The sequence below is a fragment of the Hemicordylus capensis genome, chromosome 1, assembly GCF_027244095.1.
Source record: "Hemicordylus capensis ecotype Gifberg chromosome 1, rHemCap1.1.pri, whole genome shotgun sequence".
Classification (NCBI taxonomy): domain Eukaryota; kingdom Metazoa; phylum Chordata; class Lepidosauria; order Squamata; family Cordylidae; genus Hemicordylus; species Hemicordylus capensis.
The window spans coordinates 267977440-268001699 of record NC_069657.1 but is presented as its reverse complement, the minus strand read 5'-3'; the positions used below and the strand labels follow the sequence as shown (position 1 = coordinate 268001699).

At 42.6% G+C, this 24260-nt stretch overlaps 1 protein-coding gene across 3 annotated transcripts in view; it reads left to right on the top strand.

Moving 5' to 3' along the window:
* WDFY2 (WD repeat and FYVE domain containing 2) overlaps nt 1–24260 on the top strand; it is a 70381-nt gene that overhangs the window by 11547 nt on the left and 34574 nt on the right. For 2 of the 3 annotated variants that reach the window (XM_053285110.1, XM_053285111.1), the window contains exon 2: nt 21780–21847. The exons of the other annotated variant lie outside the window; for it this stretch is intronic. In XM_053285110.1, the coding sequence (XP_053141085.1) occupies nt 21780–21847 (68 nt within the window). The remainder of the gene's footprint in view (nt 1–21779; nt 21848–24260) is intronic. 3 annotated transcript variants of the gene reach the window in all.

Below are 24260 nucleotides of genomic sequence, written 5' to 3'. Positions count from 1 at the left end.
TAAACATAAACAATGTTAAAAACCACGCTGAGCCATCTTTGGAAGGGTGGTATAGAAATAAAAATAAAATAAAATAAAAATAAATAATGGCCTTGAAGAATATATAAAGGACAGTGAAGAAGATGCACTTAAAATGGTCAATAATGAGAAACTATTTAACACCAATGAAACAAAGCAGGCCTACAAGAAAGAACAAGTCAAGAACCGAGCAGAAAAATGGAAAAATAAGCCACTGCATGGTTAATATTTGCACAATATAAGTGGAAAATCAGACATCACCAAGACCTGGCAATGGCTTAAGAATGGCAACTTGAAGAAAGAAACAGATGGTTTAATACTGGCTGCACAAGAACAGGGACTAAGAACAAATGCAATAAGAGCAAAAGTAGAAAAGTCAACAACAAACAGCAAGTGTTGCCTTTGTAAAGAAGCAGATGAAATGTGGACCACCTAATCAGCTGTTGTAAAACGATCGCACAGACTGACTACAAACAAAGGCATGACAAGGTAGCAGGGATGATACACTGGAGCATCTGCAAAAAAATAAGCTACCTGTAGCCAAAAATTGGTGGGACCATAAAATTGAAAAAGTGGTAGAAAATGAAGATGTGAAAATATTATGGGACTTCCAACTACAAACAGACAAACATCTGCCACACAATACACCAGATATAACTGTAGTCGAGAAGAAAGAAAAACAAGTTAAAATAATCGACATAGCAATACCAGGGGATAGCAGAATAGAAGAAAAAGAAATAGAAAAATCACCAAATACAAAGATCTACAAATTGAAATTGAAAGGCTGTGGCAGAAAAAGACCCAAATAATCCCAGTGGTCATTGGCGCCCTGGGTGCAGTTCCAAAAGACCTTGAAGAGCACCTCAACACCATAGGGGCCACAGAAATCACCATCAGCCAATTACAAAGAGTAACTTTACTGGGAACAGCCTATATTCTGCGATGATATCTATAACAGCAACAACATTGACAATAAAATTCTGGCATCCCAGGTCTTTGGGAAGGACTCGATGTCTGGGTAAAACAAACCAGTCAATAACACCTGTCTGACTGTGTGAACAATAGTAATAATAATAAAAAGAACTTCGGAAAATACTTCAAAAGTTTTAGTGGAAAATAAAAAAATAGTGCGTTTGACGGGGTGTCTTTGAAACAGGCAGTTAAATTAAAATAGTTACTGTAGATTAAGTGAACTAAATGAATGCTTTCTTTACTCCTAATCCCTTGGTTCTAGTGGCATCATCCCAGTTGATAACTCAAGGACGCAGTTTTCCGCTTGCTGCTAGGACATTGAATTGGCCTTCCTATCTTTCTTCCTCTTCAGTCTGGAACTGGGATCAGAATATCTCTATGCCTGCATTTGGGAAGTGTTTGGACACATGACTTCCCTTAGGCTTCACAATTGTAGAAACTGGTTCTTAAGCTAAAGCTAAGCCTTTTGGAATCCATCTGTTGCCTGGACAGCAGAGCAACCAAATGTTCATATACTGGCATTAGACTGCTCTCCACCCCCAGCCCTGGTTTCTTCTTAATTTCCCATCCATTTGTAGTATTAGTACCATGACCATGTCTATATTATAAAACTGAAAAACAAATTCTTATTTCTATTTGCCTCGAAGTCTACATAAGATAGCTTCAACTATGAGTGGGTTCAGGTGGTTTGGTGACTTCGGCGAGCAACACAGTAGAAGTGAAGTGTCCAAAGATTGTCTTCGCTCCTTTGGGTTGGGGCTAACTTCTCTGGAAGTTTCAAGTTGAACCTGGTAGCTTTACGGTGAATAGGTGAGGTAGGGGGGAAACAACTATTTAGAAACTTGCCCAAAGCTCATCTCCTTTCTCCATTGTAGTCTCTTGTTTCGGAGCATTCCTTGTCATGGAAGGTAGAGAGGAATATGACAGATTCATGAACCAAAGCAAGCCTTCCTGCCACACCTGTTACCAGCAATGAATTGCCCCAGGCACTTTAATATTATACTAGACTAGCTGATGTGTTAGGGTGGCATATTTCTCTTGTATCCATGAATTTGGCAATCCCTTTCCAGAGAGAAGCCACTTCCTTTCCAGATCTTCAAGCATAGCAGAAGGGGAAAAAACCTTCTTTTAAAGGCTTACCTCTGTTTTTTAAAATGTCCTTTAGGTTTTCAAACCACACAAGTTTATCTTGGGTGGACAAGATGTTATAGCTTGTTGCCTGGCTGGTCAAGTGAACAAAGGGGTTCATTAGACAGCTTATATGAACTAGATTCTGCTGCAGTAAAGAGGGGATTAGGACAACAGAACTATTAATCTAAACTACTATTTCAATAGGGAAAAACTGCTGTAGGACTGTTGCAACTACATCCATCAGGCAAATACAACCACAGGTGGCCCTTGTTACCTAATTCACAGTTTCACATATCTGTGAATGACTCTTTGAGACCCAGTTTCATTATCTGCAGGTAGAAAAATAGGAAGAATTTATCTATGCATGGTTTTGAGTGGCTGGAAATGATCCAGAAATGATTTCTAATGTCATTTCTGGCTGGCATTTTCCAGCAGAGAGCTGTTTTGTGGCTCCTTTAATAAAAAAACTGGGGGGGGGATATTTGATGGGGGGCATTGCTGGAGACATGGAGAATAAGCTACTGCCCTTCTCTTATTTTTGCCCCTCGCTGTTTTTTGGCCCCTTTTGGTTACAAACCTAACCCCACAATTCCCATTGACTCAAGCTTTCGTTATTCACCATTTCTGTATAGGAGAGAATGGAAACCCTGCAAATAATGAGGGCCAACTGTAATTGCAATGTCAGTTTTTTGTCCCCTTTTGACTTGGGAAGACTTAGTACAACCCCAGATCTTGCATAATGGAAAATGAATTGGCTTGCTTTGAAGTTTGTGATATGGAGACTGTTTTCTAGGGATGTGCAAAAAATTTCAGGCACAGAATGATCTGTGCCCGAAACGAGCAATTTTGAACCGAATCACCCCCGATATCCCCCGATATTTTTCGGGGCCGAGCCGAATCACCCGAATTTCGGGGCCAAAAAATTCGGGTGATTCGGCTCATGGCTGATTTGGGGGGATTTTTGAAGTTTTAGTGATTTTGGGGCAGTTCGGGGGCATAGCATGGGATCTGGGCAAAAGGGGTGGGGTGGGGTGGTAGTGCCTAATGGGTGCAGGCTACCACCCCAATTTCAGGGGGATTGGACAAAGGGCTGATTTTTTGAGAATTTTTGAAGTTTTAGTGACTTTGGGGCAGTTTGGGGGCAGAAAGTGGATCTGCCCCAAAAGAGTGGGGTGGGGTGGTAGTGCCTAATGGGTGGAGGCTACCACCACAATTTCAGGGGGATTGGGCAGAGGGCTGATTTTTTGGGAATATTTGAAGTTTTGGTGACTTTGGGGCAGATTGGGGGCAGAAAGTGGATCTGCCCCAAAGGAGTGGGGTGGTGTGGTAGATAGTGCCTAATGGGTGGAGGCTACCACCCGTCCCCAATTTGAGAGTGCTTGGGCATAGGGGTGAATTTTGGTGAATTTCTGAGGTTTGTCTTCATAAGGTGAAGTGTGCTAAATTGATTACTTCCTCATATTCATAGTAATAGAGAGTGTGAAAAAGTGAAAGTGGGATCATGAGAGTTGTTTAATTGAAAAAAATCTCATTTGCTATGATAGAATGAGAATTCACACCTCAGAAAAAACTTCTGCCCCACCGCCCCCCTCTCTTCCCAATCCTGTTCTTCCCTCCCTTCCCGTGTTGCCTACCCACCCCCCATCTGAAGGGGAACTTCCTAATGATCCAGTAGGGAACCCTGACAGGGAAGGAGAACTATCTGAGGAAGAGACTACACCTACCCCTTCTGTATCTCCTCGCTTATTTTCCTCTCAGGACTTTGATGTTGTTTTATCTAAGGCTAAGTGGGCTATTAAAGATGTCTCCTCGCCTGATGTGGTTCCTCTATCAGAATTTGACCAGGAAGTCTTTCCTTCTATTTCGGGGGCCTCGTCAGCTGTTCCATTCCCCACTTTATTCAAGCAGGTTATGTTGGCAGAATGGCAAAACCCTGCCTCCTGCAGGCCTATAGGAACTCTCCCTAAGAAACACTATAATCTTTCTAACGAGGTGTCAGCCTTCCTAGCCACCTCTAAGGTGGATCCTCCTGTTGTTCAAATGGTTTCGGGATCTCTTTTGAATATGGAGGGTCAGAAACAACTCAAATCTAGAGGATAAAAAGAATGATTCTATTTTTAAAAAGTCTCATGAGGCATCAGCCACAGTTATTAAGATGGCTACCACTAATTCTATTTTTGCTAGGGCCTCCATTCTCTGGATCAAACAGCTTATGACCCTGGTTCCCCCGGGCCATACACAACTTCGTCAGGGTTTAATCCTTGAATCCTCATGGCGGATTCTAGCCTTGATTGTGTGCAGTATGCTTCACGGGCTCTAGCTTCAGGGGTGGCCCTACATAGGTCTCTGTTGCTCAGAGGGTGGCAAGTAGATTCGAAGTCTAAAATGGCGCTCCAGGCCACTCCTTACTCGGGCAATAACCTCTTCGGGCCCCCCCTGGAGTCCGTGCTGGTGGATTCAAAAGACAAAAAGAGGGTTATGCCATCTGGTAGGCGGGACTTTCTCAGGGGCCCGCAAAGTCAGAACTATTCCTTTCGTGGCTACAGACAATCTCAGTTTCATTCCTCCTCCAGATCAGATACCAGGCAGCCAGACATCCTTCGTCCTCTCCTCCACTCTGACAAAGCGGATGTTATGCTGTTGGCTCAAATCCTCGGGATGATGACGGCTGCCATGGAATGTGTACCTTGGGCCAGGTGGCACTCCCAACTGCTTCAGTGGCTTCTTCTGCCTCACCAGGATCTAATATCCTCGGGCTCTCACATAGAGGTCCCTCTTCCCACCAAAGTTCGTCGGTCCTTTGTATGGTGGATCTCCCCTGCTCTGCAGACAGGCCTCCACTTCACAGAACCAGACAGGATTATGATCACCTTGGATGCCAGCCGGTCCGGCTTGGGGGCAGTTTGCCTGGGTCATCCGGCGCAGGGTCTCTGGTGCTCAGAGGAGAAAACCTGGAGCATCAATCGTCTGGAGCTTCGAGCCGCAAGATTGGCCCTACTAGCCTTCCAGGACCTCATTCGGGGAGCCCATGTCTTACTCAGAACCGACAACACCACCACCAAGGCACACATAAACTGGCAGGAGGGCACCCGCTCCAAGAATCTGATGGCAGAAGCGAACCTTCTATTCCAATGGGCAGAGAATCACATTCTCTCTATCAGAGCGGAGCACCTAAGCGGAGTAAACAACACAGTAGCGGACTGGCTAAGCAGACGGTCGGTCGACCCATCCGATTGGAGTCTCCATCCTCGGGTCTTCTCCCAGATCACACAACGCTTCGGCACTCCCTTCATCGACCTGTTTGCATCACACCTCAACGCCCAACTGCCCAACTTCTTTTCGAGGTTCCTCACTCCCACCGCCATGGGCACAGATGCTCTCACCCTCCCATGGCCAAAAACCCTTCTTTATGCCTTCCCTCCTATTCCGATCCTCAATCAGGTGGTCAGAAAAGTCTGGTCAGAACAGGCGAAAGTAATTCTAATCGCCTCGTACTGGCCTCGTCGGGCATGGTTCGCAGAACTGATCAGCATCAGCAAGGCTCCTCCGTGGCGTCTTCCTCACTGTCGAGACCTCCTGCGTCAGGGGCCTATCCTTCATCCAGACCCCGACTGGCTTCAGCTATGCGCGTAGAAATTGAACGCAGCCTCCTAGAGTCTCAGGGATACTCCTCGCAGGTTCTGAATACTATCTTGGCATCCAGACGCCCTTCCACTCAGCGCATCTACCAGACTACATGGGCAGCCTTTTCCGGCTGGGCCCGAAACAAGAATCTTGACCCCCTCTCGGCAGGCGTTCCAGAAGTCCTGGACTTCTTACAAGCCGGGCTGACGCTACATCTCAAACCATCCACCTTACGGAGACAAGTTTCCGCTTTGGCTTCAGTTTTAAAAATTTCTGACCCCAGCACACATTCCCTCCACCCTCACATATCTCGCTTTCTCAAGGGAGCTTCTAACCTGGCTCCTCCTCCGGTTCCCCGTTTTCCTTCTTGGAATCTCAACAAAGTACTGAACGCTCTGACAGCCCCTCCCTTTGAACCTATGAGTTCCATTCCGCTAAAGCTGCTATCATACAAGACTCTGTTCCTCGTGGCTATTACTTCAGCTAGAAGAGTCTCTGAGTTGGGAGCCCTATCCGCTAGAAAAGAATTCTGCGTTTTCCTTCAGGACGAAGTCCGCCTCACCTTGGATCCTACCTTTCTGCCAAAGTCAATTCAATATTTCACCGAGCTCAGGAGGTCGTCCTTCCATCCTTCTGTCCCAACCCTTCACACCCTTCTGAACAGCGTTGGCACAAATTGGATGTGAGACGTGCCTTGCGCTTCTACGTGAGACGTACCAGGGATATTAGGAAGTCAGACGTGCTGTTCATGTCCATTTCCCCTCACAACCTGGGTCAACGACCTTCTAAGGCATCCTTAGCAGCCTGGATTAGGGCTTGTATCAAACTGGCCTATGAGAGCCTCGGTCTCTCCCCTCCGTTGGGCATTACTGCTCACTCTACCTGCAGTGCGGCGGTGTCTGCAGCCTTCTCTGCCAATACTCCTCTGGTTGAAATCTGCAGGGCGGCAACCTGGAGTTTGGTTTCTCCCTTTATTCGTCACGACAAGATTCTGTCGTTCTTAGAGTCTCAAGCGGCCTTTGGCCGCAGAATCTTGCAACAGGTGGTATGACATCTTTCCCTCCCAGGGACATTGTCTGTTTTTGGCTTGGGTATGTCCCATACTGATGATCTCCAGACAGGGGAAAAAGGAACATGGGGTCCTACCTTGTGAAGGGTCCTTTTTCCCTCGTCTGGAGATCATCAGGCCTGCCCGGATGTCTTCTGGTACGGTTTGGGTTCCTTCGCTTTTGGGAGGAGGCAGCTCTCCAGGGAGTTAGTTGGGCTGTATTCTCCCCGCTTCTGTTGACTTCAATGTATATTTTTTCTGGTCGTTTCTACTATTAAAGTTGTCTTCCTGTTCTTTGTATATGTTTCAATTGTTTAGTTTGCAGAGCATTTCAGGTCCTCTTCACCTTTCGCTACAGTCCCGGAACTGGGGAAGCCTCCAGTCAGTGGGAAGATCTACAAGTTCAATATCCGGTCTTGTCTTGAGCATGCTCAGTGCCTGATCCCATACTGATGATCTCCAGACGAGGGAAAAAGGACCCTTCACAAGGTAGGGCCCAATGTTCCTTTCTCTGTGCATTGCAGAGGATGATGAGAAGCATTGTAGAATGTACATGCATTTTACAGGAGCAATGGTTGAGTTCAAGAGTCCTCTTCATATGTCTTAATGCTGAGTAGGCCAGAAGCTCGCTAATGAAAAGTGTTGGAATCTTTGTCAATTCTCTGCTAGGAATGTGCATGAAATTATTTGGTACATTCAGTAGGGATGTACCGAATTGCTTTGGTGCAGCCTGCCAAATCATGGGCCTTTTAAGAGCGAGTAAAGAAGGTCCTTACCTTCTCCTGTGCCACCCTCCGCTTTTCCTGCTGTGGCGCTGCACTGCTCAGAAGTCCGTGCATGGCTGCTGTACTGATTCAGCAGCCTGCGCACAGCACCAGGACGCACATGGCCACCTTCATGCACATCCCTAGCTCTGCCTGTTTGGAATGTGCTGCATTCCACTGAGAAGGACAAAAGGCACAGGGTTGCAGTTTTCAAGAAAGCGCTTGAGTTGATTGGTCTTGATATCTGCCCAGTTGCTCCTGGATTGTTAGGGATCCACTGAAAGGAAAGGAGCGCTCCTGGTGCCTCCACTGTACTCACTGAGCACTCATGTGGCATGAATCCATTCCCCTTGGTTGGACAGGGAACAGTAGACCTGATGCCTCGAGAAATTTTGCTGTAAATCTTTGGTCTTGCTCTATTCTGCCTTCCGTTTTAATTTGTTTGTGGACTGCAGTGGGTGGGAGAATGAGCAAACTACAGGGTTCTAGTGAAAACAAAAAGTAGACCAACCAAACCTGAAATCTTTCAGCTCCAGCCTTGGGGCATATTTAGCAAAGGAATATAAATGGTTGCTTTCCTATAAGCCTGTTCTTATGTGTCTGCTTAATGAATGAAATAACAACTAGCCCTGTGATTTGTCTGGAGATTCAAGTCTCAGCAGGTCCTGCCTTCTCATTGGTGGCACTGAGTTATAGATATGTAGTGCTTCGTTTTTCATACCATATGAACCAGTAAGATCAGGGAAACATATTTTAGATTTGTTGTTCAGTCTGAGCAAAAGGCCCAAAGTGCATAACAAGTTTTCTCCATTCACTAATAGGCCCCTAATGTCGTTCACTGTGTGAGAGTTAGAGGAGACATGGTTGGTCCCAGGTCAAATTCCTGATGCTGACTCCAAATGTTGTCTTCTCGTTTTCAGCTTTGAAAAACAGTTTGCTTCCCTTTGAGCACGAGGTAACAGGGAGCATGGAAGATTGCCACATTGTGTCATCTGTTTCCTCAGTGCTTAGTGCTGCAGAAAAAAGGATGCAATACTTGCAGGAGGCTAAAGCCCAAACTTTGGAGGCTGTATGAGGAAGTTATGAAGCTAATACAAACTGATTGGAGACTTGGCACAATCCACAAAGCAATCCTACCTATACTTATGCTCTATAAATGCCATTTAGTGCAGGTTTGAATGTTGACATTGTAAAAAACAGACCAGCCCTATAATGCCATGTCCTCTCAGCCTGCAGGTATCAATCAATATTTATTTCCAAATATTGGCTAAAGATTGTTTTTATTTGTAAGGCTTTTGGTTATGGCTTTTAATCTCTGCTGGTTCTTAATGTTTAATTATGATGCTCTGTTCATTGTATTTTGTTTGTGGTTTTATTTTGTTTAATTGGAAGCTGCCTTGTGAAGCACATCTTAAAAGATGGGGTATAAATATACTGAATTAGACTGTAACATCCCACTGGTAGCAGTTTTCAAATCTGCTGTGTATGCATGGAGAGCTCCAGTACAGTGTATTATCATGGGTACGTGCGGAAATGTTATATACCCTTTTCTTTAGGTAACTTTATTTTCTCCTAGACTTGCGCCAGTGCTTTGAACTCGCTTCATTCACAACACTAATGCGAGCATGTGTGTGCGCTATCTCTCTCTCCCCCTCTCAAAGAACTGATATCTTCCATCTCTGAGATGCTTATCCAAGAAGCTCCTTTGAGTTCTCTGAGATGCAGAAAGATGGAGGGAGAGGTCAGTACTTTGCTTCCTGCAGGGCTTTGAAGACAGTTGGGGAGAAGATTCTTGCTGCTTCCTAATGCCTACAAGCCCTGGATGGTTTAAAACTGATCTCTTCATCCCTTGTCATCTATATGTCAGAGATCCTATGGGGTAGGGAGGGTATCTGTCCTTTCCAGTGAAAAGACAGGCTACTTCCTCCTCCAAGGTCCTGTACAGAGGGCTCTGGGAAGAGTGTGTCACTTCCTGCTGTGCATCTTGGGTCAGGGAGTAGCCAAAAATATTTGTGATTGCTGCTGGTACTTGCATTTAATGACCTTTGGAATTCAGTGATGAAACATTATCTTTTGTGTGTGTGTCCCTATGGTATAATAGTGTTCAGCTTCAAAACTAATCTAATGTATGCACCCTGGGAAAACTTAGAGAACCTGAAGTAGCAAAATCTGTGTCTGGTGTGTGAGCAAAAGCTATGAGTAGAAAGTCTGACTTGTAGCCCCTCGCTCTGAGGCATGAAGTTTTAAAAGCAGGAAGAACTTGCTTGGACTATGACAGCCCCGCCCCACCTGAAATGGCATTGTTTGTGCAATTCATACCCTCTTCAGAAGTTCTGCTGAGCAAAGCTTTCATACAAGAATGAAAATAGAGAGTCGGGATCTGTTTTCAGTTCTGCCATACAAGTACCAAGGTACGTGATGAAATGACTCTGATCCAACTGTATGTCATTTGCACCATCCTTTCTGTAGAATGGGGAGCTACATAAACTGGAATAAGAAGGGTGGTGCTTAAAAATAAAGTTAATGCAAGAAAAGAAAGCGGAGAGTAGAAACTGGAAAGAGCAGAAAATGGATCCAGAACAGAGGGAAAAGCCCAGACCTCCACTCACCTCATTCTGTGATGAGGCAGTCTGTACATCTCCTGCCACAAGCTTAGTTGAGCCTGACACTTATTCTTCGGACATTAGGGTAGCTAAAGTCCCAGCAAGGCTTGAAGTAAGTGGGGATTCTCTGGTAGTGGAACATACACATACTATGGGAACTCTAGTCCAACCTCAGTATCTCAGAGGCTTTGCTTCAGATATCGCATTACAGTCTATTTCACATCTCGCTGTTTTTCCCTCTCTGGATGAAATTCAAGCTTGTATTTGGACTCCAAACAAAAGCTTGTCATAACACAAATTTCATTGTGCTATCTCATTGTCCAAGGGGAGTTGTGTTAATGTGTACTTCTTTTATTTCCTGGTCCCCTTGAAAACAGGTGTGAGAACTGAGTTGGAGTTTGAATTGGAAATATTGGCAACCTGTGAGTGTATGTAGGAGAGGTTAAAGGTGACTGGGAGTGGCGGCGGCGGCAGGGCAGTGAGGACAGAAATAAGCAGAAGAGGCTGGAAACTGTTTAGGAGTCTCTCATATGCCTCCTTCAGCCAATATAGCATGGGACTCTAGTGAGGATCTGGGGGGATTCCGCCCCCCGATCTTCACGTCTCTAAGCATGGCCCGTGTGAACTGCAGTATGAATAGAACCTTTGGGCTGGGGATGTGGTTCTCTCTGTGGGTGCGGGGAGTGAGCACTTGACCGGCTGAAATACTTTAATCGTTCAAAAATCTAAACGTGTGCACGATTTTGCATACTGCTTTATCCGGCAGGTGCTTGTCCCTTGCTGTGCAGGTGAGACCATTGGGTAATCCAGTCCTCCAGCACAACGACTCAGATGGCTACTGTTCCTGTTGTCCTGCCTTGGCATCCCTGGGAGAAGCACCCTGGCAGTTGGAACCGGATGTAAATAGGCTTCTAGTGGGAGAGAGGAATGTGTAACCCTCTTTCGTTGGAGGAGTATTGCGTCTGCATTGTTCTCTGAGGAATTAGAAGTTTAATTGGATACTCTGTGATCTTCCTGGTTGTACTTGGGCACTGATAGGGAACTCTACCTGGAACTAGTTGTAGCAACTTGAAATATATAGTTGCAATTTAACCTCCCATGTCTGATGGTCAGTAGGTGTTCTTGTACCTCAGTTATTCTAACTCATTTATCAAAGAGTCTTTCTTTTGATTATTAATGACATTTTTAAAGGATGTTTTGCTTTACAACAGCTTTTAAAATTGAATATTGAGAAGTGATGGGGGCAATAGGACAAGGGCTTATCAAAGTAACACTAACATATGCCTAGAACTGTCTGAATCTTCAAGGAAAATCCAAATATTTCTGGTGCCTGCAGGTGAAGATCTGAGGTGTTAAACGCAGCCAAATAAAAGAAATGCATAGTTGTTGTAATTCTTCATTTCCCCCCAAACACTGTTAAAAAAAAAAAAAAAAGCAAATGCCATCTTATCTATGTTATAAGATAGTCTTAATTTATCTTAAGGGTTTTTTTTGGGGTTTTTTTTGGTAAACTGCTATAGACTAGTTGAGTGGGCAGTATAAAAATGTAATGAGTAAATAAAGTAAAGGTGCTAAGGACATTTGATTCTAAAATGTTTTGCTTTTGTTTAGGTGATCATGAGTAATTCAACTTTGGCAAAATGTCTTAAACTGACAGTTCTCACTAGAGGTGATCAAACACGCTGTCGAGATATACAGTGGGATGTAAAGGAAACGAACTTGCCCCTTACTTTGGTGCCTCAGTGTGAAGGCTTACGGTCACGGTTGTATGTTGCTTGATACCATTCTGGGTTGTACTATGTGCAACAACTTCCTCTGCCTCTCTGTGATCATTTAGGGGCCACAGACAATTTCTGGCTTTTGTGGTTGCAAAAAAGCTTGAAAGTATATGGTCAGTGTACATTGAATATATAAAAAATTATGGGAGCAGAGAGCAGTTTATCAGTGTGGCAATGCTGGGAATAGAAGCTTTCAATACTATATTTTCTCTCAACATGATACATGGACCCTGTCCTCTCTCCTATTGTCCCTCTCCACATATATTTATATTCCTTGTCCCATTCAGATGTTTGCTCAAATATTCTGAATTTGTGAACCTCAGATATTGCTGAGTAATGAGGCACCTTTTAAAAGTGGTGATTCTCTTGGTTTACCGTGAGGAGAGCAACTGGCCCTATCCATCCACAGCATAGCATCCCTCCTGTGGCTGTGGCTGTTGCTGGTGTCTACGTTATGTTTCTTTTTTAGATTGTGAGCCCTCTGGGGACAGGGAGCCATTTTGAAAAATATCTATGTAAACAGCTTTGGGAACTTTAGTTGGAAAACAATGTATAAATATTCATGATCTATATTACTCATTTGATTAAGTGCTGTTAAGTTGGAGTCGACTCTTAGCGACAACATAGATTCTCTCCAGGATGATCTGTCCTCCACTTGGCCTTTAAGGTCTCTCAGTGGTGCATTCATTGCTGTCGTAATCTAGTCCATCCACCTTGCTGCTGGTCGTCCTCTTCTTCTCTTGCCTTCAACTTTCCCCAGCATTATGGACTTTTCAAGGAGCTGGATCTTCGCATTATGTGTCCAAAGTATGATAGTTTAAGCCTGGTCATTTGTGCCTCAAGTGAGCATTCTGGATTGATTTGTTCTATGATGCATTTGTTTTCCTGGCTGTCCATGGTATCCTCAAAAGTCTTCTTCAGCACCAAAGTTCAAAAGTGTCAATTCTTTTTCTATCTTGCGTCTTCAAAGTCCGGCTTTAGCATCCATAGAGTGTCATGGGAAAAACCATTGTCCGAACGATTCTACTGTTTGTAGGTATAGACACATCACGGCATCTAAATATCCTTCCCAAGGCCTTCATTGCATCCCTACCAAGTGCTATTCTGTGGCATATTTTTTGCTAGATCCTTTACTGTTGATGGTCGATACTAAAAGGCAGAAGCTATCCACCACTTCAGTGTCTTCATTATCAATTCTGAGGCTGGTTGCTGTACCCCTTGTCATTAATTTAGTCTTCTTTACATTTAGTTGTAGTCCCATTTTTTCACTGTGCTCCTTTGCTTTTGGGGGCTAAAATTATAGGGCATCTATAACTATTAAACTGGTAACTCGCAGACAGGTTATGTTGAGATGACATAAGAGAAGTTTTTACTATAGTTTAAACAAAATTGTTAACAGCAAGGGCTAAAGCTTTGTTAAACTGCTCTGGGCCATAGGTAACATGAAACCTTGACTAGACATTTCTGGTCAGTCTTCTTGGGGTCAAGAGTGGCATCACTGCTTCCTGTGAGCTGTTGGGATGGGGGAACTGGAGCTGACCACTCCAGACTCCTTGGCGGAAGAGCAGTATAGAAAATGTAAAAATAAATAAATAAATAAATAATTGCCCAGCAATGTCTTGTCATGGTTTCCATTTATCTATGGCCTGAAAATGATGAATAAAACATGAGCACTTGCTCTGAACTGATGTGAAGACTGGCAAGGATTCAAGACAGCTGCCTTTGTATTGTGGTTGTGTTGCCCAAAGAAGAGTATATGTTTGTGTTGTGGGTGGGGTGTTATTTATGAACATTCTACTTTGTTAGATTGCTATATTATGACAGTGTACATTAATTTACTAGCTAGAGGATTTATGTGCTACATGAAGACAGCTAACATAAGAAGGAGGGACAGATTCGGAGGTGAAAGGAAGCAAAAATGACTTCTGTCAATCAGAGTGAAGGGAGAAGATGTAAAAATGAAAGCTTGAGCTGATGCACTTTACACAAATTGGATATTTGGGGGTCAGTTGTGCTCATTTAAAACTAATTGGCTAACATCTGCTAGGCAGGATTACAGTTTTGAGTCTGAGACAGATCTTTCATGATTAAGTTTGTAGACTGTTTCTGGTTTATAGACTTATCCAGGGATGCTTTATGAAGCTCTCATGGGAGCATTTAAAATAGATTAGCAACAGGCTTCTCCTTATAGAACTGAATTAGTGGTACCCCTTGATAGCTTATGGTACATATATTTAATTGTTTGGACATTTGGAACAGAATTTTACTTCAGGTAACTTGAGACATTTCGGTAGTAAAGTCAACATTTAAAAAGATGGTTCCAATGTTCAGCTAACTTCCACTAAACATATTCCAGTTGTAACTTTAGAGTAACCTACTACATAAAGGTAAAGTGTGCAGCCGTCGAGTTGGTGTTGAGTCCTGGTGCCCACAGAGCCCTGTGGTTTTCTTTGGTAGAATACAGGAGGGGTTTACCATTGCCATGTCCCTCACAGTATGAGATGGTGCCTTTCAACATCTTCCTATATTGCTGCTGCCCGATATAGGTGTTTCCCATACAGTATCCAAAATATAAGATAATAAAAACCTCATTTTAAGTGTTGAGCTTTATATTACATTTTCCTTGTGAGGAATCAAACAGAACATGGACTTTGAGGTCATCTTAGGACCTACTATGTAGTAATGGTGTCAAAGAACTCTTTTCTGCCATCATTCATGTGGACAGTTGGCTTGCAGAGCCTTAATGAGGCTCTTAATGAGAGCCTTCTACATGTTGGTCTTTAAAGTAGAAGGAAGGAATTATTTTGTTCACTGTGAACAAACACTGTGCTTCAGTTGCGTCTGTTCTGACTTCAGTTACAAAGATGAATGAGTTCATTTGGCGGCTGCTTATTCTGCAATGAATATTTTATTTTGTTTTATTTTTTATTTTTACACTTATATCCGCTCTTTCTCAGAGGAGCTCAGAGTGGTGCACATGGTTATTTTTATCCTTACAACAACCCTGTGAGGTAGGTTAGGCTGAGAGAGAGGTGACTGGCCCAGAATCACCCAGTGAGTTTCATGGTTGAATGGTGATTCAAAACTGCCTCTTCCCAGTCCAACACTCTAATCACTATGCTATGTTTCCATTTGCTCAGCCTGAGGATGTGGACAGAGTACTTGGAAGTGTGAGATCATCCACCAGTGTCCTAGGCCCTTGCCCATTTTAAAGCGGTTACTGGGGAGGATGAAGGTAGCCACAGCCACAGCGACTATCACACAGTTGTATCAAAATTGGACTACTGTGCTCTGTTGGGAGGCTTTTGCAACTAGCGAAAAATGCAGCAGCTGATGACTAGGACCAGTTTTTGTTTTGTGTGTGTTTGATCATGCAGCTTCTTTTTTACATCAGTTGCACTGGTAGCCATTGTGATTGAGTACTGATTATTACCTTTTAGCCTACTTAAGGAAAATAAGCTTGTGATATCACCTGGCTCTGTGTGTGTGTGTGTGTGTGTGTGTGTGTGTGTGTGTGTGTGTGTGTGTGTGTGTCCCCGTGTCCGTCCGTGTCCCACCACCATCCTACCAACTTCACAATGCCTGGACCCATTATGAACCAACTGGTAACCAACAGTCACCAATTTGATACAGTTGTAGGGACACCCCAGTGGCATAGTTCATGATGATGCCATCCACCCCAGTTCAAGATGGCAGACATGTAAACATTTGAGGCACAAAGGGGCTAACTTGTGGACCGTCTAACCGATTTGAACCAAATTTGCTACAAGTGTAGGGACACATAAGGATGGCTTAAGGGCGTAGTTTTTAATGATGCCATCCACCCCAGTTCAAGGTGGCAGACATGTGAATCTTTAAGGCTGAAGTGGGCTAACTTGTGGGGATGGTAATTATCAGTTAAGATTATAGTGAAAGGAAAGTAGGTAGATTAGTTCTTACCAGAACATCTTGTTTAGTGTGTGGCATGTGTTAGCCGTCCTGAATGGTTTGAGTTTTGAACTAGACATTAGTGCCCTAAGTAATGACATTAGTTTGATTACCACAATATGTAATGTGGTAAATGACCTTAGCTTAGCTCATTGTGGTTTCCATATTACAGTTGGAGTTTTGCACATCCAGTGTGAGTGCATGATGGAATCCAATACAAGCTGTAAATTTGGCCACAGAGAAGGCTGAAGTGCAGAACACTTTGTGAAAGCAATGCAAGTGAACAAGAGTCACATTTCTTTCTATGAAATTCACATCATGGTAAATCCGGAAAGAACCATTTACCTTGAGCAAGAACAATTAGACTGACTAGTTAAATCACAACTGAACTGTGCAAACTCAGTAGATAAAAATCATTTTTGGCAGTTGCCACAAAAATTAAGGCAGACTTTCAAAAGGTTCATGTGAATAAATTGCTAGTATAAAACTAGGTACAATCTTCTGCCTTACCTTCAGCCCATGTTAACTCTTTCCTTTTCAACCCAAGCATGTCATGAAAGCTTAGAGAATGTTCTTAAGAGTGAAAGTATAGAGGGATTTCTTGGACCAAAAAAGCTAGTTCTACTGCCTGGGATGCTCCTTCCTTAAAGTGGTTCTTCAGGCCCTTTATCTCCATGTTTGTCTTCATTACGCCGAGAATCTAATAGAAATCACTTCGTGTTTAAATCTAGGCGGAGAAAGAGAAGAGGCAAAACCTCAATGCCAAATGTAGCTTAGTTCTGGTTCAGAGGAGCTTATCACAAAGTACTCATTTGTTCATTGTCTACATCAATCAGTTGTAATTCCCCTAGCTTTCGAGCTCTTGCATCACAATATCTCCTGCTTTACCTGGATAGATATTAATGGTTACTGTAGCTTTGTGGCATGGCTTCAGCATATACCTGGTTTTCAGGGTTATTAAATTGTTCTGATTGTTTAATTGCTGTTTTATGTTTTAATTGTTAGTTATTATTTTACACTGTTTTATAATTTCTGTTTTAATCGATAACTGATTTTAATTGTTTTAATGTAAACCGCCCTGAGCCTTTTTGGAAGGGCAGCATAAAAATTGAATGAATGAATGAATGAATGAAAATATACCAGACTAAACTAATTGCTGGGTTTGGCAGATGCTGTGTATCTGCCAATGATTTTAGACTTTAGAGTTTTCCTTCAGTTGATAAAACGTCTTTTGATGTGAAACAAGGGAGAAGATGGGATTTATTTTAGTGTTTGGGTTTTTTAGTGAGTGTTTGGGGTCTTTTAGTGTTTGGGGTTTTTAGTTTTATACCAGGGTGGATTTGATTTAAATCAAACTGATTTAAATCACGATTTAAATCACTAGCAGGGTGGATAAAAATCAAAAAAATCCGATTTAAATAAAAAAAAATCCAATTTTTTTTATTTAAATCGGATTTTTTTTATTTTTATCCACCCTGCTAGTGATTTAAATTGTGATTTAAATCAGTTTGATTTAAATCAAATCCACCCTGTTTTATACTATTCTATTTCTCCATGTCGGCATCATTAGGAGAGGGCATAAATGCCTGTCTGGAGGCAGCAATGGGCTGGATGAGGGACAACAAACTGAGACTGAATCCAGATAAGACGAAGGTACTCGTTGTGCAGGGTCGGAACTTGAGAGATGATTTTGATCTGCCTGTTCTGGATGGGGTCACACTTCCCCAGAAGGAACAGGTATGCAGTCTAGGGGTGCTTCTGGATCCAAGTCTCTCTCTGGTGTCCCAGGTTGAGGCAGTGGCCAGAAGTGCCTTCTATCAGCTTTGGCTGATAACGCCAGCTGCGCCCATTTCTTGAGATAGACGACCTCAAAACAGTGGTACATCTGCTGGTAACCTCCAGCCTGGATTACTGCAATGTGCTCTATGTGGGGCTGCCCTTGTACATAGTCTGGAAACTACAGTTGGTCCAGAATGCAGCAGCCAGGCTCATCTTTGGGTCATCTAGGAGAAGCCATATTACTCCTGTATTGAAGGAGTTACACTGGCTGCCGATATGTTTCCGGGCAAAATACAAGGTGCTGGTCATAACCTATAAAGCCCTAAACAGCTTGGGCCCTGAGTATTTAAGAGAACGTCTTCTTCGTCATGAACCCCACCGCCCATTGAGATAATCAGGAGAGGTCTGTCTGCATTTGCCACCAGCTCATCTGGCGGCCACTCAGGGACGGGCCTTCTCAGTTGCTGCCCTGAGGCTTTGGAATGCGCTCCCTAGTGAAATAAGAGCCTCCCCATCTCTGACAATTTTTAAAAAGTCTTTCAAGACACATCTGTTCAACCAGGCTTTTAACTGATATTGTTTTAATGTTGTTTTTAGAATATCATTTTTAAAAATTGTTTTTAAATTGCTGTGTTTTAAATTTTGGTGTTTTGTTTTGTTTTTAACTAACGTTTTATCTTTGTTTTTATCTGGTTGTAAACCACCCTGAGACATAAGTTTTGGGCGGTATAAGAATATCTTAAATAAAAACAATACTGTATGTGGGGGAACTGGAAAGGCTCTGGTTGATATTGTAACTGTACAGTATTGGGAAGTGCAAGGGGTTTGACTGGATAGTACTGGTCTCCCTTTTTAACAAGGCTTTGGAATTAATAACTATCTAAAGTGTTGGCGAAATGAACAAGCAGCCTAGCTGAGTTACTTAAGAGAGAATGATTCAGCTAGATGGAGGCTTAGATTTCGATGCGACATTCATGCGACGTTTCGACATTCAAAGATGTTCCTAAACTTAAAATCTTGGCTCTTGTACAAGTTAATACCTTTCAGAATCTCTTCACAGCAAAGAGGCTCTTCTCTGGGACTTTTCAAATGACTTTTTGTGTGTACATATATAAATACATGCACACACTCACTCTTTTTAGATTCTTAAAAGTCGCCCTTCCAACCATAGTGTTGGTCAAAGCATGCTGATCAGAAGAGTGCTGGCAACAGTGAGGTTCCAACTATATGTGGTGGCAGCAAATGCATGCTTGATTCCATGTAAAATTGGGGATGGGGGTGTACAAGCGGGCATGCTAAATCCAGCCCTCCGTTCAACTGGGCTCGCTTCCATGTTGTAACATGGGTCTGTTGTCTGTAGGGTGGCTTTTGTTTGCTCCATGTTGCTTCCCCCTCCTCCCACTCGCAGTTCTTCTCACTCCTCTCTTCCATTCCAATCCCCGAGTAAAATTTGTGATCTCGGCAAGTTCCTCCTCTTGTGTCTCAGCATTGCATCCATTCTTCACGTAATGAGATATAGATGAGGAGAGAATGTATTGCTGTGGCGTAAACAGACCTGACAGCTCTAAAAGGAATTTAGTCAATATCACTTGTGCTGTCAAAACTGAATACTTGAAATGTACAAGGTAAACCCCCCCCCCAAAAAAAGCCCACTGTCAAAGAAAATGCACACTGCAGCACTGGATGTGTGCTTTCCTTCCAAATGAGTAAATAAAAATGTAAACACTGTTAAAGTGTGAAACCTGTTTCTGTAGTGCAAAAGAGGTACATTTTGAGGTAAGGTTTTTTTTAATTAAAAGAGCTCAATTAGCACTGCTTTTACTTTTGATGTGGTGGTGGGATTTTCAGTCACTAAATTGTATTACTCATTACTAATAGCATAGTAGGTTGCTGTGATATTTGCACAACCGTATACCACTTAATTACAATTGCTGCACTAGTTGGTCAAAAAGGCAGCAATACAGTGTTTAATTTATTGCATGGAAGACGTTGTTTCCCTGTAACTGACATACTTGCTATGAGAAAGACATTAAGGTCTGTGACAACAGCTCACTAACAATTGTGCATTTGTGATGAAGATTGTCTGTCACCTGCTCAAATCTTTCACAAGAAATACTGTCCTTCTGGCGCCATTGACATGAGCACACGTACAAGCACAGAGTGTTGCTGCTGCTGATGGCTGGACGGGGTTTTTTGTTAAAAAGATCATTCCTTTTGCTGCTCCTTTCTTCTTTCATACTTTGCTTCTCCTGCAGATGCTAAGAGCTGGTTGCACACTAATAGCTTTGATCCAAAAATCTATAGCCACTCAATCACACTCTCCATCCTAGCATGTCATCAGGATTAATTTGTGAAGTATTGAATCTTGTGTTGCTTTCTGCTCCCTTACCAGGAATAGCTTCACATTGGAATCTCTAATGTGCTGACCACAAATATGACCCCCAATTGCAATAAAGTGCACTGTGTAAATATCAGCTAGCTTAAATGAATAGCTTTCTGCAGAGTGAAAAGTGATCTGTTGCTGTTTCAGGACCCCAAGGCTCTAGGCCTTGAGGTTGGGAGCCTTTTAAAAGAAGCACTTAACAAAGCTAAGTGAAACCAAGAGATGTGGCCTGCACAACACACGGCCCTGTGGCTGTACATCACAAACCAAACATAGGAGTCAATATGAAGTGCCTTGTGATTTCTGTTGTATCAGTTGAGTAATACCCAGTTCGAGTTTAAGTAGGGGCTACACTTAATTATTTTAAATATGACCGATTCCACTGACAGGACTAGGATAAAGCCTCCTGTTCCTCATTGCTGGTTCCTGATGTTGGGGCTTCAAAGAGCACAACCACTGGCTCCCTTTCTTGCTAACTGTGATAGATTTGGGGTTTCCAACTTGAGATCCCCAGATATTGATGGACTACAACGCTCATCCTCCTCAGCCAAATTGTTGTTGGGAAGGATGAGAGTTGCAGTCTAGTGTCTTGGGATCAAGGGTTAGGAACCCCTGTGTTAGACAGTTTAGTTTTTCTTAATTTGCATGCCACCTTATTGCTGCCATTTATGGCAGACAGTAGCTAAACATTCTTTAATTAAGTAATTGGAGCCTACATTAACATTATTGATGTAGACATGTATGTTGGTGCATAGTGAGGCTAGAGGTTGCTCTACTCTTCTGAGATAAGTGACACCAGCTTGGCCCCAAGTGGCTGTTCAAATCCACCCAGGGATATGAGAAGCCCTGAAGTCAAAACTCCAGCATGGATACCTCTTAAATCTACATGTGAATATTGAGATGCTTTTTGGGCCTCTGACTTTGTTCTTGTTTCAGGAGAAAGTGTGCCAATTGCTATAACTCCCTTAGTTTGCTATAACTCCCTTGATTCTTCTTTGGTTCCAACACTACAATTGCTGTTCATGTGTGTCATTTTTAGTTGACCTTCCAAAGGGAAGACAACTTAAGAGATGTGGGGCGAGGGAGGGAGATGAATAGTGAATGAATAAATCCTCATCTCTAATAACTGTTATGCTTATGATCAGATACAAACAAAATTCACAGCATGGGATACAATGTCCTAGGGGACATTGATGGGATCTGTTTTTGCCAATCTGCTGTTTTTCAAGATGGTGGGCACTTAAGAGTAAAGACAACACTCCATAATTCATGTGTTGACAGTGGGAGACAAAGCTAATTTGCAACAGATGGGAGAGAGGGTCCTGGGCAGTGTTCCTGGTCCTGGGTCAGAGCCACTATGTTAAAAGAAATGGAAAGCTGGTTCCATTAGTTCTGCTTAGAACTATCCTGCCCTTTTTCTGAATCTCATGCCTAGAATGTCTGTCCAATTAATAAGTAATCTCATCAATACACCTTTAAAAATGTGTTTATAGTTCTACTGTGAAACTAGAGTTGCATATTTAAGCTTAGACTTGCTGTGGTGCTAGACTCAAGCCTGGACAGCAGTTTCTGGCTTATAGATTTGATTGGGAGATGGGACCAACTTATTCTTTTGGTTAAATCCTAATGACTGGCAAGGCCTCAAAAGCCTTCTTTGCCAAATCCTCCTCATTGGAACAGATGTCCATTTGTTCTTAAAAAGCCACTAATGATGGGGAAATGCTAAAGTTGCCTTTCCCCCCTCTTTTACAGAACTGTTCGTGTATGGCTGAAGAGAGACAGTGGTCAGTATTGGCCTAGCATATACCACGCAATGCCATGTAAGTATTTTGGGATACTTAGAATTTCCCTAGCTAGCCGCTTTCCTTCTCAGTTGTCAGTACATTTTGCAGCTAGTTGTTGGGAGCACAGTGGGCTGTTCCAGATGTCACACAGAGCCATGGTTAGATCCTGGCTCCATCTGATGCCCTTGAGCCTTAAGAGTGCACACCCATCACCTGCTTGAATGAGCCTCCCAGGAATTCTACTTCTGACTTGTTAGAAACAAGCCAAGATTGGTCATGTCATAAGACCCAACCAATCCTAGTTTAGTCTAACCAATGTGCTTAAAATGAACCTAGTTAACCTACAAGGTTAGAATAAGCCAAGACAATTGGTGTTGGACATAATCACCAGTCTTAGGTTAGAAACAAGCCAAATCAGAAGTAGAATTCCTGGGAGGCTCACATGGGCAGAGGAGCAGGAAGTCCATGTTTCTGGGGTTCGGGGATGTCACACAGAGCAAGGCTTTAACCATGGTTCTGTGACACCTGAACCAACGCAGCACTTAGCAGACAAAATGAGACCAGTACTCACATTGCATGCTGCTCAGTGCTGGGAAAAGCCAGTCTAGACACCAGGGTGGATTTGATTTAAATCAAACTGATTTAAATCACGATTTAAATCACTAGCAGGGTGGATAAAAATCAATGATTTTTTTAAAAAAATCAAAAAAATCAGATTTTTTAAAATTTAAATCAGATTTTTTTAATTTAAATTTGATTTTTTTGATTTTTTTTAAAAAAATCATTGATTTTTATCCACCCTGCTAGTGATTTAAATCATGATTTAAATCAGTTTGATTTAAATCAGTTTGATTTAAATCAAATCCACCCTGCTAGACACACATGCTTGAGAAGGGCTACAGGCCAGATCAGCCAGGGAAGTCCAGAACCCTGGATGGACTAGTAAACAGGTGCCCTCCGCCCTATTTCTTCCCCATGGATTGTATTTATTTAAGGCATCCAAATGACCTTTAACAACTTGGTGGTGGTGATGGGAGTAGTAGTAGTTGTGGAGGAGAGTCCTTGCTACATTCTCATTAAGTGAATGTTGCCTGAGCATTTTACACCTATGCCCAGGCACTTGGGAGTTTAAAATGTTTCTCTTTAAAAAAAAGAAGCGATAGAAAACCCTGACACGTGCTTTCTGGAGTCGGAATTAAGCATGGAATTTGAGCTCAGATTGTCAGTTTCCTTGACACATGATGAGAAAATAAGTTCTGGACTTAAATAGATTTGCTTATTCACTCTCTTCTAAAATTGCTTGTGTGCCAGGGGAGCAAGAGTACCATAGCAGCCTTATAAACTATAGTTCATAATCCCTGTATTCATTCATTCATTCTTTCTTTCTTTCTTTCTTTTACACAGTCAGACAGGTGTTATTGACTGGTTTGTTTTATCCAGACATCGAGTCCTCCTCCTCCTCCTCCTCCTCCTTATTATTATTATTATTATATTATTATTATTATTTTACACAGTCAGACAGGTGTTATTGACTGGTTTGGGTTGTTGTTGTTGTTTTTACATTTATATACCGCTCTTCTTCCAAGGAGCCCAGAGCGGTGTACTACATACTTGAGTTTCTCCTCACAACAACCCTGTGAAGTAGGTTAGGCTGAGAGAGAAGTGACTGGCCCAGAGTCACCCAGCTAGTATCATGGCTGAATGGGGATTTGAACTTGGGTCTCCCCAGTCCTAGTCCAGCACTCTGACCACTACACCACGCTGGCTCTCATCATATATGAAGGCAGATGTGGAGAGAATAAGGGTACATAGGCTGTTGGCAATTAGCCATTTCTGCCTGTTCATATTTTCCCTGCCCCGTATTGGTTGGTACAAACTTGTATATCACATCCTTTTTATAATTCTGTGTGTGTGCATGCCCGCGCACATGTGCCTGTTGCGTAAATGAGGAAGCACAGGCTTTTATTGATTTCTCAGCACATCTATCTGGGCTAAAAGACACCCCTGTGCAGACACTCTTGCAATGCTTTCTGTTCAAAGAAGGGCTGCAAGCTTCAGTTAATATATCAATTAAAAAGATTAAAGCTTTAACCATAGATTAATCAGAGGGTAGATTTGCATTGATGGACTGAGAGTTCAGTCTACCCAGATGCTCACACTTCTCAGCCCGTTGTGCCAACTTGATGAAAAAGACGTAAAGGTTATTATCTTGTAGTTTGTGTTCAACCTGTGCAGATTACATCTTGTTTTTCAGGGTGAACCCACCCTGATTCACTTTCTAGCAAAGGCAATTGCAGCTGCTGATGCTCAGACCTCCCAAAATGCTGCTGATATTTGAGCATGTTTTTTTATTTATGCTAAATAAATTTTGATATATGATATGCACAGCCATGTAAAAAAGAAAATATTGATCACTTTGTTTTCTTAATGATGAATGGCAGTGTTTGTT